The 16,281-nt window shown below is 44.4% G+C and overlaps 1 protein-coding gene across 1 annotated transcript in view; it reads left to right on the top strand.

Annotated features, from left to right (window-relative positions):
- crb1 (crumbs cell polarity complex component 1) overlaps positions 1-15,509 on the top strand; it is a 58,473-nt gene extending 42,964 nt beyond the window's left edge. Inside the window, exons 12-15 of the mRNA XM_033029129.1 lie at positions 6,415-6,511; positions 12,342-12,394; positions 14,512-14,514; positions 14,781-15,509. Coding sequence (XP_032885020.1) covers positions 6,415-6,511; positions 12,342-12,394; positions 14,512-14,514; positions 14,781-15,002 — 375 coding nt within the window. The 3' untranslated portion in view covers positions 15,003-15,509. The remainder of the gene's footprint in view (positions 1-6,414; positions 6,512-12,341; positions 12,395-14,511; positions 14,515-14,780) is intronic.
- The last annotated feature ends 772 nt before the right edge of the window (positions 15,510-16,281 follow it).

Here is a 16,281-nt window from a genome sequence, read left to right as displayed (position 1 = left end):
ATCTATGGAGCGAAGGAAATAGGCGACGTTTCGGGCCGAAACCCTTCTTCAGTCTGAAGAAGGGTTTCGGCCCGAAACGTCGCCTATTTCCTTCGCTCCATAGATGCTGCTGCACCCGCTGAGTTTCCCCAGCAATTTTGTGTACCTTCGATATTCCAGCATCTGCAGTTCCCTTTTGAACACGTACTATTTGCTTTGTTTGGTGAAAGGGATGTTGAATATCAGATAGAACTAGTTAAACAGACATGGAAGCACATGGGTAAATTACTGGCCATGTATTCGGAGACCAACAATATTTTAGATAAAAAACGAGGTGCGGGGGGTCTCAGTGAGTTATCTAGTGGGAGAGTCTAAGACTAGAGGTCATAGCCTCAGAATTAAAGGATGTTCCTTTAGGAAGGAGATGGGGAGTAATTTCTTTAGTCAGAGTGGTGAATGTGGAATTCATTGCCACAGAAGGCTGTGGAGGCCAAGTCAATGGATATTATTAAGACAGAGACGGATAGATTCTTGAATAGTATGGATGTCAGGGGATATGGGGAGAAGGCAAGAGAATAGGGTTAGGATGGAGAGAAAGATCAGCAATGAATGAATGGCGGAATGGCCTAATTCTGCTCCTATCACTTATGAACTTATCTGTCTATCTGTCTATTCTGTCCACAGATACCACCTGACCAACTGAGATACTCCAGCGCTTTGTGTTTTGTTCAAGATTCCAGCATGTGCAGTTTCTTGTGCCTCTATTTAACATTAATCTTCCATCAACAGCTAGGAAACGAAAACTCCCACACTGTCATTGAAACCCAAAGATGGACACAAAGTGCTGGAGTAGCTCAGAGGGTCAGGCAGCATCTTTGGAGAATATGGATAGGTGATTTTTTGGGTCATGACCCCCCCTTCGGACGGGTAACAAGACAAGGGTTCCGTAAATTCGACACAAAATGCCGGTGCAACATTGGCTGGGAATTTTTTTTTAGAGATATGCACCTTTGCTTTGTTCAGTTGTGGAATGTTGAATGGATATTCAACAGATAGAGATACTTTTCATCAGTATCCACACAATCTGTGTGATCACCAGCAAATGGTGCATATGAATGCAGTCAACCCCTGCCTCAAGGGCCTCGAGTGGAAGATCATATCCGGGTGGTGTCTCTTTTAATGATGAGCCTTTCAGAGATAGGGATTAATCACTGTAAAGGTATCTGTGATCTAACTGCTGTGCAATTTCACACAGACCTCAGTAAAAGCAGGACACAAAGTGCTTGAGTAACTCAGTGGTTCAGGCACTATCCCTGGAGAACACGGATAGGTGACATTGTGGGTGGGGACCCTTCTTCAGTCCTCAACAAACTTCATGCCATGAAACATATTTGAGAACTAGACATATCAAGCACACCACGGGCGGCACGGTGGCTCAGTGGTAGAGTTGCTGCCTTACTGCTTGCTGCTGGACGACAGATGGCACAATGGGCTAAGTGTTCGGCTGGCAACCGGAAGGTAGCTGGTTCGAATCCCACTTGGAGTGCATACTGTCGTTGTGTCCTTGGGCAAGACACTTCACCCACCTTTGCCTGTGTGTGTGGGTGTAATTATGTGAAGCACTTTGGGGTCAATGCAAGTTGACTAAAAATGTGCTATATAAATAAAGACATTTAATTTAATTTAATTACAGCGTCAGGGACCCGGGTTCGATCCCGACTATGGGTGCTGTCTGTACGACTTTTGTATATTTTCCTGTGGCCGCGTGCGATTTCTCCCGTGCTCCAGTTTTTTCTCGCAAACCACAGACAAGTAGGTTACTGTAGGTTAATTGGCCTCTGAAAATTGTCCCTAGTATGTAGGGAGTGGGTGCGGCGACACAGTTGTGAACGCTATTTTAGTTTAGTTTATTGTCACGCGTACTGAGATACAGTGAAAAGCTTTTCTTGTTGCGTGCTATCCAGTCAATGGAAAGACTATTCATGATTACAATCGAGCTGTCCACAGTTCACAGGTACAGGATAAAGGGAATAACGTTCAGTGCAAGATAAAGCCCAGTAAAGACAGATTAAACATAGTCTGCGGGTCTCCAAAGAGGTAGATGGAAGGTCAGGACCACTCTCTAATAGAAACATAGAAACATAAAATAGGTGCAGGAGGAGGCCATTCAGCCCATCGAGCCAGCACCACCATTCATTGCGATCATGGCTGATCGTCCCCTATCAATAACCCGTGCCTGCCTTCTCCCCATATCCCTTGACTCCACTAGCCCCTAGAGCTCTATCTAACTCTCTCTTAAATCCATCCAGTGACTTGGCCTCCACTGCCCTCTGTGGCAGGGAATTCCACAAATTCACAACTCTCTGGGTGAAAAAGTTTTTTCTCACCTCAGTCTTAAATGGCCTCCCCTTTATTCTAAGACTGTGGCCCCTGGTTCTGGACTCGCCCAACATTGGGACAATTTTTTCTGCATCTAGCTTGTCCAGTCCTTTTATCATTTTATATGTTTCTATAAGATACCCGCTCATCCTTCTAAACTCCAGTGACCCTAGTTGCAGTTGCCTGACAACAGCTGGGAAGAAACTGTCCCTGAATATGGAGGTGTGTGTTTTCACACTTCCGTACCGATGTATCGATATTCACCCAGATGCCGTGGTGATCAGTGGGTGATGGAAGAGTGGATGGGAATGGTTAGGCAATGGGGAGTTAATGTTCCATTCACTGAAAACCCTCTTGGTCTTGCCACCAGCACGGGCAAACTCTGGTACAAATGTACACCTGTACTTAGATCACCATTATTGGCACTAACAACAGATGTACTGGGACTGAATATTACATTGTAAGGCGGCACAGTGGAGCAAAGGTAGAGTTGCTGCCTCACAGCGCCAGAGACCCGGGTTTGATCCTGACAACAGGTGCTGTCTGTATAGAGTTTGTCTGTTCTCCCTATGGCTGCATAGGTTTTCACCGGGTGCTCAGGTTTACACCCACATTCCGCTAACATACAGGTTTGCAGACTAATTGGCTTGGTATAATTGTGAGTTGTCCCTAGTGTGTAGGATAGTGTTTGTGTGCAGGGATCGCTGGTTGGTGCAGTCTCAGTGTGGCCGAAGGGCCTGTTTCCACTTCGTGTCTCTAAACTAAACTAAAATGATAGACAGAAGGTGCTGGAGTAACCCAGCGAGTCAGGCAGCATCTCTGGAGAAAAAGAATAGGCGTCGTTTGTGGTCGAATTCCTCCTCAGACTAAACTTCTGAATTTTACAATCTCCACCTATGCTCAGTAACACTACATTGAATACCAATAATGGTGGAGAGAAGTTTATTCCTGGATTTCCACCTAGATTTTAATTTATTTTTTACGTGCTGGAGGAACTCAGCGGGTCAGGCAACATCTGTGGAGGGAATGGGCACGTGATGTTTCATTTCCGAACCATTCTTCAGACTGTAAAATGATTCGGACCCGAAACATCACCTGTCCATTCCCTCTGCCGATGCTGACTGACCCTTTGAGTTCCTGCAGCAATTTTGTTCAAGACTGCAGCATCGAATGTTCCTCGTGTCTCTTCAGTTCAGAGGAAGGCTTCACAAATCTTCGCTATGTGAGTGATCAACACTACACTGGCTTTACAAAGGTCAGGTCCTCATGGCTTGAAATATGACACCCTTCACACAGAGAGGTGTGTGTGTGTGTGTGTGTGTGTGTGTGTGTGTGTGTGTGTGTGTGTGTGTGTGTGTGTGTGTGTGTGTGTGTGTGTGTGTGTGTGTGTGTGTGTGTATGTGTGTGCAAGTGTGTGTGTGAGGGAGAGGGAGTGTGAGTGTGTGTACGTGAGTGTGTGAGAACGTGAAAGTGTACATGAGAGAGTGTGAGAGAGTGAATGCGTGTGTGCGTGAGAGGTAGTGTAAGTGTGTCAGAGTGAGAGTGTGAATGTGTGAGAGGGGGTGAGCGGGTGTGCGTGTGGTGTGTGCAAGAGTGTGTGGATGTGTGCATTTGTGTGTCTATGAGTGTGGATAAGTGTGCGTGAGAGTGCAAGTGTGTAAAAGAGTGTAAGTGTGTATGGGGTGAGAGAATGTGAGAGTGAGAGTGCGTGTGTGAAAGAGTGTGCATGTATGTGTGAGTGTGTGGTGTGTGAGTGTGTGCATGTAAGTGTGTGCATGTGCACATATGTGTGTGCATGTATGTGTGAATATGCGCATCCGTGAGTGCATGTGAATGTGTTTGTGCGCATGTATGTGAGTGTCGGTCGTAAATAAAACATAGCACAGCTTGCTGGTGAATGGGCCGTCAACGTTACATTAAAAGGAGCAACGTAACCTGGTGAACGATGAATAGGAATAAGTTAAAAATGATGATGAGTCAGTGAGAGAGTTGGGCAAGAAGGGAGAGTGGGACTTTGCAATGAATGGAATGTGTAACCAAAGCGAAGATGAAAGGCAGGGAGAGAAAGGAAGGATTGGGCAGAGATATGTTGAATAAAGGGCATTAGCTAACGTGCCTGTCAGGAGAAGTCTCCATGTCTGAGGTCTTTGGCATTTTCTGGAGATTAAAATGATAATGCTTTGATTCATCACACACAGAGACTGGCTGCCGGTCCTCAGCTGAAGTTAAGCATCCATGTGAGCTGGCACAATGGTGGGAGAGAGAGAGAGCAGGTTCAAACCTCGAGAACTATCAAATCTGCATGCAGCTTTTTAATTGTGAAGAATTATCAACTATCAAAAGCAACACTACACACACCAATTACATTTCAAACTACAAACTGTCTTGTTGGACAAAGAACTTCAGGCTTGAGTTTTATGTTGCAGAATATTTAGACATTAGTTTGGAGATACAGTGCAGAAACAGGCCCTTTGGCCCACCGAGTCCACATCAACCAGCGATCACCTCATACACTATCCTGCACACTGGGGACAATTTACAATTTACAGAAGCTAATTAACCTTCAATCCCGCACATTATTGGAATGTGGGAGGAAACCGGAGCACCTGGAAAAAAACCCACGCGGTCACAGTGAGAACGTGCACACTCCCTACAGACAGCACCCATAGTCAGGATCGAACCCAGGTCCCTGGCACCCTTTTTCTGCCTTGTCATTTCATTTTGTTATCTATGACTACTGTGTTTTTAGACCTGTTGTGCTGCCGCAAGTAAGGATTTCATTTTTGCTTTTCGGTCCATGTGACAATAAACCACTCCTTGAACAGGGAACATAAAGATTACTGGCCATAGACACAAAAATCTGGAGTAACTCAGCGGGACAGGCAGCACCTCTGAAGAGAAGGAATAGGTGACGTTTAGGGGTGGAGACCCTTCTTCTCGACCCGAAACGTCACCCATACCTTCTCTCTAGAGATGCTACCTGTCCCGCTGAGTTACTCCAGCTTTTTGTGTCTATCTTTGGTTTAAACCAGCATCTGCAGATCTTTCCTGCACATAGAGATTACTGGCAATGCATTGTGAATGATTTGATGGTATTACTTAATAAGCAGGTGGTTTTATTATACCAGGGAGAGCGAGGGGCTGAATGTAGGATTTGCCTGCAATGTGGGCAAGTTTTGATCTGCAAGTTACATATATATTTTATATCTGCAATGTAAGGCTCTTTGACAATAATTTGAGTTTTAACTTGAAGGCATGTCTAGGTCATCCGTCATCTGCTCTGGAAGAATTTTTATATTTCATAGAAATGAAATTAATTTCACGTTCCGCCCATTCTTCCCTTCCTAACTGTTGTAAATATACAGGTGTGTAGAAATAGGAGTGGAGGGAAGGGCCTGTTTCCACACTGCATCTCTAAACTAATCCATTCACCATCGAGTTCATGAGTCGCACCAGTTCCCAAAATACCTTGAAAAACACACTGAGGGACAATGATCAGATTTAATCAAATAATCAATTAACTGCCACCTTCACAAGCATGTTGATGACAAGATTCAGGGTGAAGCATTAACACAAAGCTTGTTCTTGAAAAGAAAGTAGCTCTTGATTTTTGTTGTTGTTGGATTAATGTTTAAGATTGTTTATTAAGGCAGGCCCGCCCAAGCCAGCAAAGGGGGGGCCTTGCAGTGGATGACGCCACAGGTTACAGCCCTGCCTCTGCTCAGGTGTGGCGGTAATTTGACACCTGAGCCAGGTATCGGGTGGGTTCTGACAGAAATCGCTGGTTTTCAAAAGTCACAGACAGAAACTAGCAGTCAAACCGGAAGCTGGGCTCAACGCAGAGAGGGGGAATATGTTCAAAAGAAGACCCAACGTCTTATGATTCTGAATAATCAACCACGCAGCTAAAGAACCAGTCATTAGTAAGCTGCTGGCGTACAGGTAACTCGTCACGCTGAACTGCCAGGTTCCTGTTGAAGGGTTTTAAGTTCCCCAGAACCGATCCCTTCAGAAATATTGCTCTAAACTTTGCGGACTGGATTTTGAGCTGTGTAGCTATGGACTCGTAGGATGGAAGAACGATTTCTCCCTGGCTGTGGTTGGCTACTGGCCACATTACTTCTGCTGAAGGAAGGAGTTTTGCTCGCACAAGGTAATGAAACGTTTGCGAAAAGTAAAGGAAGTTACAGAAGTGGAAATGTACTTTTCCAGACTGTGCTGGATCGGATCATGGCAGAGGAAGTTAGTCAAAGCTCGATATCACATTGAGAGAGTCATGCAACGTGGAAACACGCCTTTCAACCCACTATGTCCAGTGCTGGCCATTAATGTTAATCTTTCCCATATTCCACCATTTGGCTTATAATGTTCTACTGCATGGTTTAGCTTTAGTTCAGAGATACAGCATGAAAACAGGCCCTTCAGCCCACGCCGACCATCGATCACCCGTTCACACTAGTTCTATGTTATCCCACTTTCTCATCCACTCCCTACACACTAGGGGCAATTTACAGAGGGCCAATTAAACTACAAGCCCGCAAGTCTTGGGGTGTGGGTGGAATGCGCAGCACCCGGAGGAACCCCACCATGTCACAGGGGAGATCATGCAAACTCCACACAGACAGGACCCAAGGTCAGGATTGGTCGTGGTCTTTGGCGATGTGAGGCAGCAAGGTGTGGTGCATATATTTTTATCGCCGCATTATGATCGAGTCCGTACCAAAAGCGAAGGTAGCTTATGAGCAGCAAGGAAATCGTTTTAGGATGCACAGTTTTTGAATAGAAATGTTGCCTTTGGTATCCCGATATAATCAAATTATTATATATTTCCACAAAGAAGTTTGCGCTAACTTGTCAATGTAGACCTAAAAATAATGTTCATTTTGTATTTTAAAAGTTGGCACCACTCTCTGGGAAAATATAATAATTGTAATATTTAATGTGGGATTAATGAAATAAACAATAATTACACATGAGGTTAGCTGTGGGGAAAGAGATTCCAAACACGTCAGCTCCATGCATTATTTCTTTTCCTCTTATAGTAATGAAGATTAATCCTTGTGGTTACATTGGTGTACAAATTTTAATCATAGCCATTGGGGTGGCACAGCGGTAGAGTTGCTGCCTCACAGCACCAAACACCTTGGGTTCAATCCCAACTTTGGGTGCTGTGTGTACGTTCTCCCAGTGACTGCATGGGCTTCCAGCTCGAGTTTCTCCCCACACTCCAAAGACGTGCAGGTTTGTTGGCTAATTGGCTTTGGTAAAAATTATAAAATGTCCCTGGTGTGTAGCATAATGCGAGTGTACGGTGATCACTGGCCAGTGCGGACTCAGTGAGTCGAAGGCTTTGTATTTCTAAAGTTTAAAGATCATTTCACCAACCACTCGGACCAAAATATTCAGCCCTGTTCCCTTCCAAGTCAGTTCCTGTTCCAATTCCCGATCTGAACATATGTTTTGAGTGCATAGTGAAATGACTCGAGGGCTTGAGCTATAGGGAGAGGTTGGACAGGCTAGGACAATCCCTTGGCACGCTGGAAGCTGGGGGCTGATCTTATGGAGTGTATAAACTCATGAGGGGAATAGATAGGGTGAATGCACACAGTCTTTTACCAGGGTAGGGGAATCAAGAACCAGAGGACATAGGTTTAAACTTTCTTTGGAGAATTTTTAGCAACTCGGGTTAATCTTAGGTGGAGTGAATTATTTCTACATTTTTGTAAAAAACATTTGAACGAGTAACTATTCTAATTCACAAGCCCAATTAAGCCCATTCTGAGTCCAAACAGCTAACAGTTCTCAGTTCTCACATAACAAAGTACAGGGAAAAGCTTTGTTTTGCATGCTATGCAATCAGACAATAGTGTACGTATTGTGTACAATAGTGGGTGGCACGGTGGCACAGCGGTAGAGTTGCTGCCTTACAGCGCTTGCAGGACCGGAGATCCGGGTTCGATCCCGACTACGGGTACTGTCTGTATGGAGTTTGTACATTCCCTCCATGACGAGTGTGCGTTTCCTCCCACACTCCAAAGACGTACAGGTTTGTAGGTTAATTGGCATTGTAACCGTAACATTTGTCGCTAGTGTGTGTAGGATAGTGTTAATGTGTGGGGTTTGCTGGTCGGCGCGGACCCGGTGGGCTGAAGGGCCTGTTTCCGCGCTGTATCTCTAAAGTAAACTAAACTTCACTAAATAGTGAATTTGAATGTGCAACTATATTTGCCCATCATCAAAATACATGCAGTCAAAATGCAAAACCTCAAAGGTTAAAATTCAAAAAATAGCATACGGTTTTAGGATAGTGATTTACACAACAGTGCTGACTCATACAACATACAAGTTACTCGTTTAGGCTGCATTCCATTTGTTAGAATCAAGAATCTGAACATCAACCACAACGACCCACTTGCAAACAACATCATTTTTTCACATCACAATTTAATACATCTGGTTGTTCTTGCTCAGATCTCCAAATTCACCTTGTAACCACAACCATGTAGTAATGTAACCATTACTAAATGCCAAGGAATCTATGCAACACAAAGCGATCTCTTCAAAAGATACCCCACTGGTCACAGGTTTCCAGTCACAAAAGCAACCCTCCACCATCACCTTCTCCCTCCAGACACCAAGACAATTCCTGATCTACTTTGCCCAAGACCCCATGGGGTTCTTACCTTTCTGCTTTGCTGGAGTCCATGCAGACCACACAAAAGGACACACTCCATGTTCTCCAGAGATGGCCAGTCTCCACTCTGCCCGACCCACTGAGTTACTCCAGCACTTTGTGTCCTTTTGTGTATTAACCAGCTTCTGCAGTTCCTTGTCTCTCCATGTAGACTACATAAACTGCACTGCCTCATTGGCTTAGTTGGTCACCTATTCCAAAAATGCAATCAAATCAGTAGTTAATGTCATCATCAACATAAGTTTAATCAAAATGCTAAATCTTAAAAATTAATTTAATGTTAGATTATTGATCAAAGTGCACATTGGGAAGTCATAATTGATTAAAGGTGATCAGCATTGGTGAATCTTTGCCTGATCCCAGTCTATATGCGATTCCAGGCGTAGCAAAGGGGGTTTGAAGAAGGATCCTGACTCGAAAAGTCGTTTGTCCATTCCCTACACAGATGCTGCCTGACCTGGTCCTCTTTTGTGTTTTGTTCAAGATCCCAGCATCCGCAGTTCCTCGTCTCCATATAGCAACGGGACTAACTCTTTCCTGCCCGCTGAGGTGGTCTGTCGGGATTCTAAGGGGCTTTTCATCTCTGTGTCCTATCTCCTGCCTCTTAACCTCCCTCCACCAGACTTTGACCTCCTTCTCCCACTCCCGCCCCCCCTACAATCAGTCTGAAGAAGGGTCCCGACCTGCAACGTCACTTATCCATGTTCTCCAGAGATGCTGCCTGACCCACTGAGTTACTCCAGCACTTTGTGGCTTCTTTTGTCTGCATTTTGGGTTGTTAATCTTGTTGGCAAAATCTACAACTTGGGAATGAATTAAAATGTTGGGAAAAGGAACTGCAGATGCTCATTTACAAAAAAAAAGCACACAAAGTACTGGAGTAACTGAGCAAGTCAGGCAGCATCCCTGAAAATAAAGGAAAAAAGACGATTCAGGTCGAAAATCTCCTCGAAATGAATTAAAATATTGAGTCATTATGCCAGCTGACAATAGACAATAGACAATAGGTGCAAGTGTAGGCCATTCGGGCCTTTCAACCAGCACCACCATTCACTGTGATCATGGCTGATCATCCACATTCAGTACCCCGTTCCTGCCTTTTCCCCATATCCCCAGACTCCGCTATCTTTAAGAGCTCTATCTAACTCTCTTGAAAGCATCCAGAGAATTGGCCTCCACAGCCTTCTGAGGCAGAGAATTCCACAGATTCACAACTCTCTGGGTGAAAATGTTTTTCCTCATCTCTGTTCTAAACGGCCTACCCCTTATTCTTAAACTGTGGCCCCTGGTTCTGGACTCCCCCAACATCGGGAACATGTTTCCTGCCTCTCAGCGTGTCCAATCCCTTAATAATCTTATATGTTTCAATAAGAACACCTCTCATCCTTCTAAACTCCAGTGTACAAGCCCAGCAGCTCCATTCTATCAAAATATGACAGTCCCGCCATCCCGGGAATTAACCTTGTAAACTTACACTGCACTCCCTCAATAGCAAGGATGTTCTTCCTCAAATTTGGGGACCAAAACTGCACACAATACTCCAGGTGTGGTCTCACTAGGGCCCTAGACAACTGCAGAAGGACCTCTTTGCTCCTATACTCCACTCCTCTTGTTATGAAGGCCAACATGCCATCAGCTTTCTTCACTGCCTGCTGTACCTGCATGCTTACTTTCAGTGACTGATGAACGAGGACCCCCAGATCCCGTTGTACTTCCCCTTTTCCCAACTAATCTGCCTTCCTGTTTTTGCTACCAAAGTGGATAACCTCACATTTATCCACATTAAACTGCATCTGCCCACTCACCCAACATGTCCAAGTCACTCTGCATTCTCATAGCATCCTCCTCACAGTTCACACTGCCACCCAGCTTTGTGTCATCTGCAAATTTGCTAAAGTTACTTTTAATCCCTTCAGCTAAATCATTAATGTATATTGTAAATAGCTGCGGTCCCAGCACCGAGCCTTACGGTACCCCATCATTCACTGCCTGCCATTCTGAAAGGGACCCGTTAATCCCTACTCTTTGTTTCCTGTCTGCCAACCAATTTTCCATCCATGTCAGTACCCTACCCCCAATACCATGTGCTCTAACTTTGCCCACTAATCTCCTATGTGGGACCTTATCAAATGCTTTCTGAATGTCCAGGTACACTGCATCCACTGGCTTTCCCTTGTCCATTTTCCTAGTTGCATCCTTAAAAAATTCCAGAAGATTCACAGCCAAATACACAACTTAAAATAATGTCTTGGTGGCCAAGAATATCTGGAGATCTACAAACTAAAGCAGGACTGGAGTGGGCAAATGGGACTAGCGTAGTTGGGGCATCTTGGTCAGTATGGTCAAATTGGGCCGAAGGGCCTGTTGCATGCTCCATGACTGTGAGTGCTACATTAGAGTGTAATACCAAGGAATTAGCTGAGGCAGGTACTAGAATGGCATCTAAAAGGATATGAGCCAAACGTGGGCAAATGGGACTGGCTTAGATCGGGCATGTTGGTCAGCATGGAGGGATTGGGCTGAAAGGCCTGCTTCCATGCTGTATGGCTCTATAACCTTTGGATTTACAATGTTAATGCCAGTGGGTTACCTCCAACATTAGAATTTCAGCAGCGGCAGAGGACTGGAGCCCAGTACCCCCGTTTGCTTCCTGTGAAAACATAGGGCAGAGAACAGTACAGCACAGGAACAGGCCATTTGGCCCCCAATATCCATGTTGATGAAGCCAAGCTAAACTAATCTCTGCATGTTCATGATCCATATTCCCCCATTCCCTGTATATCCCATGTGAATATCTAAAAGCCTCAAACGTCACTTGTGTATCTGTCGCCACCATCAGGCTCCACATTTTCAGGGGGACTTCCAGGGGGGGGATTTTTTATCCAGATTACAATGGGGGGGGGGGGGGGGGGATCTACCAGTTGCCAGAAAATTGATGGTGAACCTGCACTTCCATCAGGTCTCTTCACCAACTCTGATGTTTCAGAGAAAACTATCCAAGGAGCAGCTGTACCTGTCTGGACATCAGTGTCAGTGGTCCTGCCAACAACCTCTGGTCCACACACTTCCACTCCAGTTCCTGCAACAATGGCGAAATTCACCAAACTCTTAACATTTCTTCATTCCATTATTCCTCCCCTCGTCAAAGAAAGCCCGCAATATAAGTACATTCTGCACAACGAGTTAGTCAGGGAAAGTTTGGTGATGGCCGTTTAAAGCTCGGTAGCTTATAGATGTAAACCTTCAATATTCCAGTACTGTCTTCATGTTAGTGTTGGTTCCTTTACAGCAGTGGATGTAACAGACTCCACACCTACAACGAATGCTGCTAACACATCAACTGTAAGTTGATAGATTTCAATTGACCTAATGTTAATATGGACGGTGGGTTCAGTCTAACTCTGCTTCTAAGGAACAATCTGTAGAGGATTGAGTTAAAAACTGTATTAGTAACACTGCAGGTTGCAGTCCAACTCTGCTTTTACGGAACAGTTCGTAAAGGACCGAGTTAAAAACTGTTTGGGTATGCCAACTGATCTTCCATCTTTGGAATGCCAACTGATCTTCCAGTTGTCAGTCAGAAGATACCATAAGATTAATGCAGTTTAAGAAGCTTTATGAATTGAAATGAAGGTAAATTAATGCAATGAAATGCAGCACTCAGCTACCGTGTACATGCCATTTAAGAGGAACTCCATTTCAGTTTTGAAGCCTTCCTTGCTTTTGTTGTGGAAATACTTCTGGTATAGAAGGGCACCATGGTCATAACAAGTCTTGAATTAGATAACAAAAATATTACTTTGTTTTGCATGAAATATTTCAACAGGATTTAATGTGGAACTGGTCCATTGTGTGGTCAATGTTGCCGACATCAGGGCGTTTTTCATAAGTTTGTAAATTCTTGGAGCAGAATTAGGCCATTTGGCCCATTAACTCTACTCCGCCATTCAATGATGGCTGATCTATCTTTCACTCTCAACCCCATTCTCCCTGTAACCCCTGACACCCGTACTAATCAAATGCATCAAATCAGATGCATAAAGATAAGGGAGTAAAGCAGGCATGATGTAAACTGCAGCACATTTGTAACTCTATTGTAACTCTACTGGTCAGGACTCAAGTTGCAGCTTCAGTTCATCCTTAATCTAACAGTTACGCACGAATATACAGTCCCATGGAAAGTGTCTGAAATTGTCCCTTCAGCGGAGGCTGGAGCCCGGACAGATCAGTCTCCCTGAGGTGACAAGACTGGCCACATTTAGAGTATTGCGTGCAGGGCTGGTCTTAAAGTCTAAAGTTTGGTTGCCCCATCACAGGGAGGATGTGGCAGCTTTGCAAAGGGTGCAGAACAGATTTACCAGAATGATGAAACAAAGAACTGCAGATGCTTGTTTATACCAAAGATAGACACAAAGTGCTGGAGTAACTCAATGGGCCGGGCAGCATCTCTGGAGATAAAGGTTAGATAATATTTCAAGTCGGGACCCTTATTCAAACCCTTCTTCTGTCTGAAGAGAGGTCCTGACCCGAAGCATCTCCAGCACTTTGTGTCTGTCTTTGGCATTTACCAGAATGATGCGTGGATTAGAGGGTGTTAGTTATAAGGAGAGGTTGGATTGTTTTCTCTGGAACGCTGAAGGTTGAGGGGAGACCTGATAGAAATATATAACATTATGAGAGGCATAGACAGGGTAGACACTCAGCACCTTTTTTATCAAAGACTAAGGAACATAGCTTTAAGGTGAGGGGGCAAAGTTGAAAGGAGATGTGCGGGGCAAGTGTATTTTTACACTTTGTTTTGCATGAAATATTTCAACAGGATTTAATGTGGAACTGTTCCATTGTGTGGTCAATGTTACCAACATCAGGGCGTTTTTCATAAGTTTGCAAATTGTTGGAGTAGAATTAGGCCATTTGGCCCATCAAGAATTAGGCCATTTGACCCTGTACCCAGGGTGCCTGGTACGTGCTGCCAGGGTGGTGGTGGAGGCAGATACAATAGTGGAATTTAAGAAACTTTTAGACAGGCACATGGATATGCAGGGAATGGAAAGGTGTGGATCACATGCAGGCCGATGAAATTAATTTGACTTGATATCATGTTCGGCACAGACATTAAGGGCCGAAGCACCTGCTCCTGTGTTGTATTGTTCCTTGCTTTAACCGGAAGGTAATAGAAAAGATGTAAAAAGATTATTTAGATTTAGGTTTATTATTGGTACAGTGAAAAGCTTTGTTTTACTTGCTATCCAAATAGGTCAGATAATACTATCTATAAATACAATCAAATCAAACTCAAGCATAATAAATAGAGCGAAGAGGAAGATGTTTTAATGTGCGGGGAAGTTGAACGTATCTCTAAAAGATCTTAATTTTCTAAAAGTAAATATGTATCCAAATAATAAATGGAAAATTTGACCTAATAGGATTTTAACTCTAGAATACAGTCAGCATTGAAGACAGTTTTTTAGCTCATTGAATATGTGCTCCATGTACAAAAGAGCATTCCAATTAGTCCTAATTCCCCATATCCTTGCAAATATTTATTTCAAGCATATAGCAATTTTCTTTTTGAAAATTATTTCTGAATGTGCTTCCACCACGCTTCAAGGTAGCGCCATCCAGAACACAAATATGTTTTTAAATAAGAGAAATAAGTTTGGGCTTTTGGTACACAAAATGTTTGTGAGGGGCTTTCTAATTGTAAAAATGTGGATTGTTTTCACAGACCAACCCGCCAGCTAGCAAAGTTAACATTGCAGCCATAGTGGCTCCCTGTGTCATTGGTGGGGTGATAGTTTTAGCTATCATTCTGACTGTTCTAATCTTGAAACTACGTGAGAGGCGTCAGACTGAAGGGAACTACAGCCCAAGCAACCAGGAACAGACTGGATCCCGGATGGAGATGAACAACGCCCTAAAACTCCCACCCGAGGAACGTCTGATCTGACGTATTCAGCTCCGGGACATCAACTTGGGGGTCAATGTTGGAAGAAGTCAACAGACCCCAGGTATTCCTTGTGCTACCCAGCAATTTGGGATTAAAGAGACACTGTGGAGCTCTGTGCATTTCTTTAAACCACGGCAACTTCCAAAGCGAACCCCCAACGCGAGCCGTGCATAAATGTGTAACTGTTTTGACTCTTAGCAGGATGTTGGTGCTTGGAGCTCAGAGACTGTGCCCTACGCAGGGCTGGTCGTCGCCATGCTGTCGCTGACCCTGTTTCTCGTCCTCGCCACCACCGTCCTCGCCCTGAGCAAGAGAGCAACGCACGGAGCCTACAGTCCAAGCCGGCAGGAGAAAGAAGGGTCACGCGTGGAGATGTGGAACCTGGTGCGACCACCACAGGTGGAAAGACTTATCTGAGGGAGCCTTGGCCAACATGTCCCATGGTTTGTTGGCACATCACTGCCCATGCCTAGGCTGAGCACCATCCCTTGCTTCACCCCACTCATACTGCTGGCAACCCAAATACCACCGACCTTGGTTTTGTGGCAATAAAATTATTTCTATTTCTATTTCTATTGAACACTTGCCGCCTTGCATTCACTCAAGTGGGTCGCACCAGCCGAGCCCACCTTTATTACTAATATCCAATGGTGCTGGTGAACTGTCTTCTTAAACCCCGAGCAGTCAACCCAGTGATAATTCCCTCACAGTGTAGTTAAATGGGAGGTTAAATGGGGCAAAACTGTGGCGTGGAGGTAGACAGTTGCTGCCTCACAATGCCAGAGTCCTGGGTTTGATCCTAACTCTGGGATACTGCCTGTACGGAGTTTGTACATTCTCCCTGTGACCATGTGGGTTTCCTCCTAGTGCTCCGGTTTCCTCCCACATCTCAAAGACGTACAGGTTTGCAAGTTAATTGGCTTCTGTTCCAGCTCCGATCAAGTTTAATCTGTCTATTGCGCAAATACTTAAGAATACTCAAAGAGCTATAGTAACTCAGCAGGTCAGGCAGCATCACTAGAGAACATGGATCAGCGATTTTTCAGGCCGGGACCCTTCCTAGCTATGCTTGAATAAAATGTCCTCTATGTGTGTGTTTTGTTGTAAACCAGTATCTGCGATTCCTTGTGTCTACTTAAAAATTCTATTAATAATTGCTCTTCCTTTCCACAAAGCTGTCGACAGAAATTGGATCACAATGCTAATATGTAAGTTATGTGAATACAGAATGTACTCAAATACAGGAATAAACTATGAAATTGGCCGGTTCAGTCAAGGC

The sequence above is a fragment of the Amblyraja radiata genome, chromosome 10 (genome assembly GCF_010909765.2).
Source record: "Amblyraja radiata isolate CabotCenter1 chromosome 10, sAmbRad1.1.pri, whole genome shotgun sequence".
Taxonomy (NCBI): Eukaryota; Metazoa; Chordata; class Chondrichthyes; order Rajiformes; family Rajidae; genus Amblyraja; species Amblyraja radiata.
Note: the sequence above shows the minus strand (reverse complement) of the source record. Positions and strands in the feature narration are given on the sequence as shown.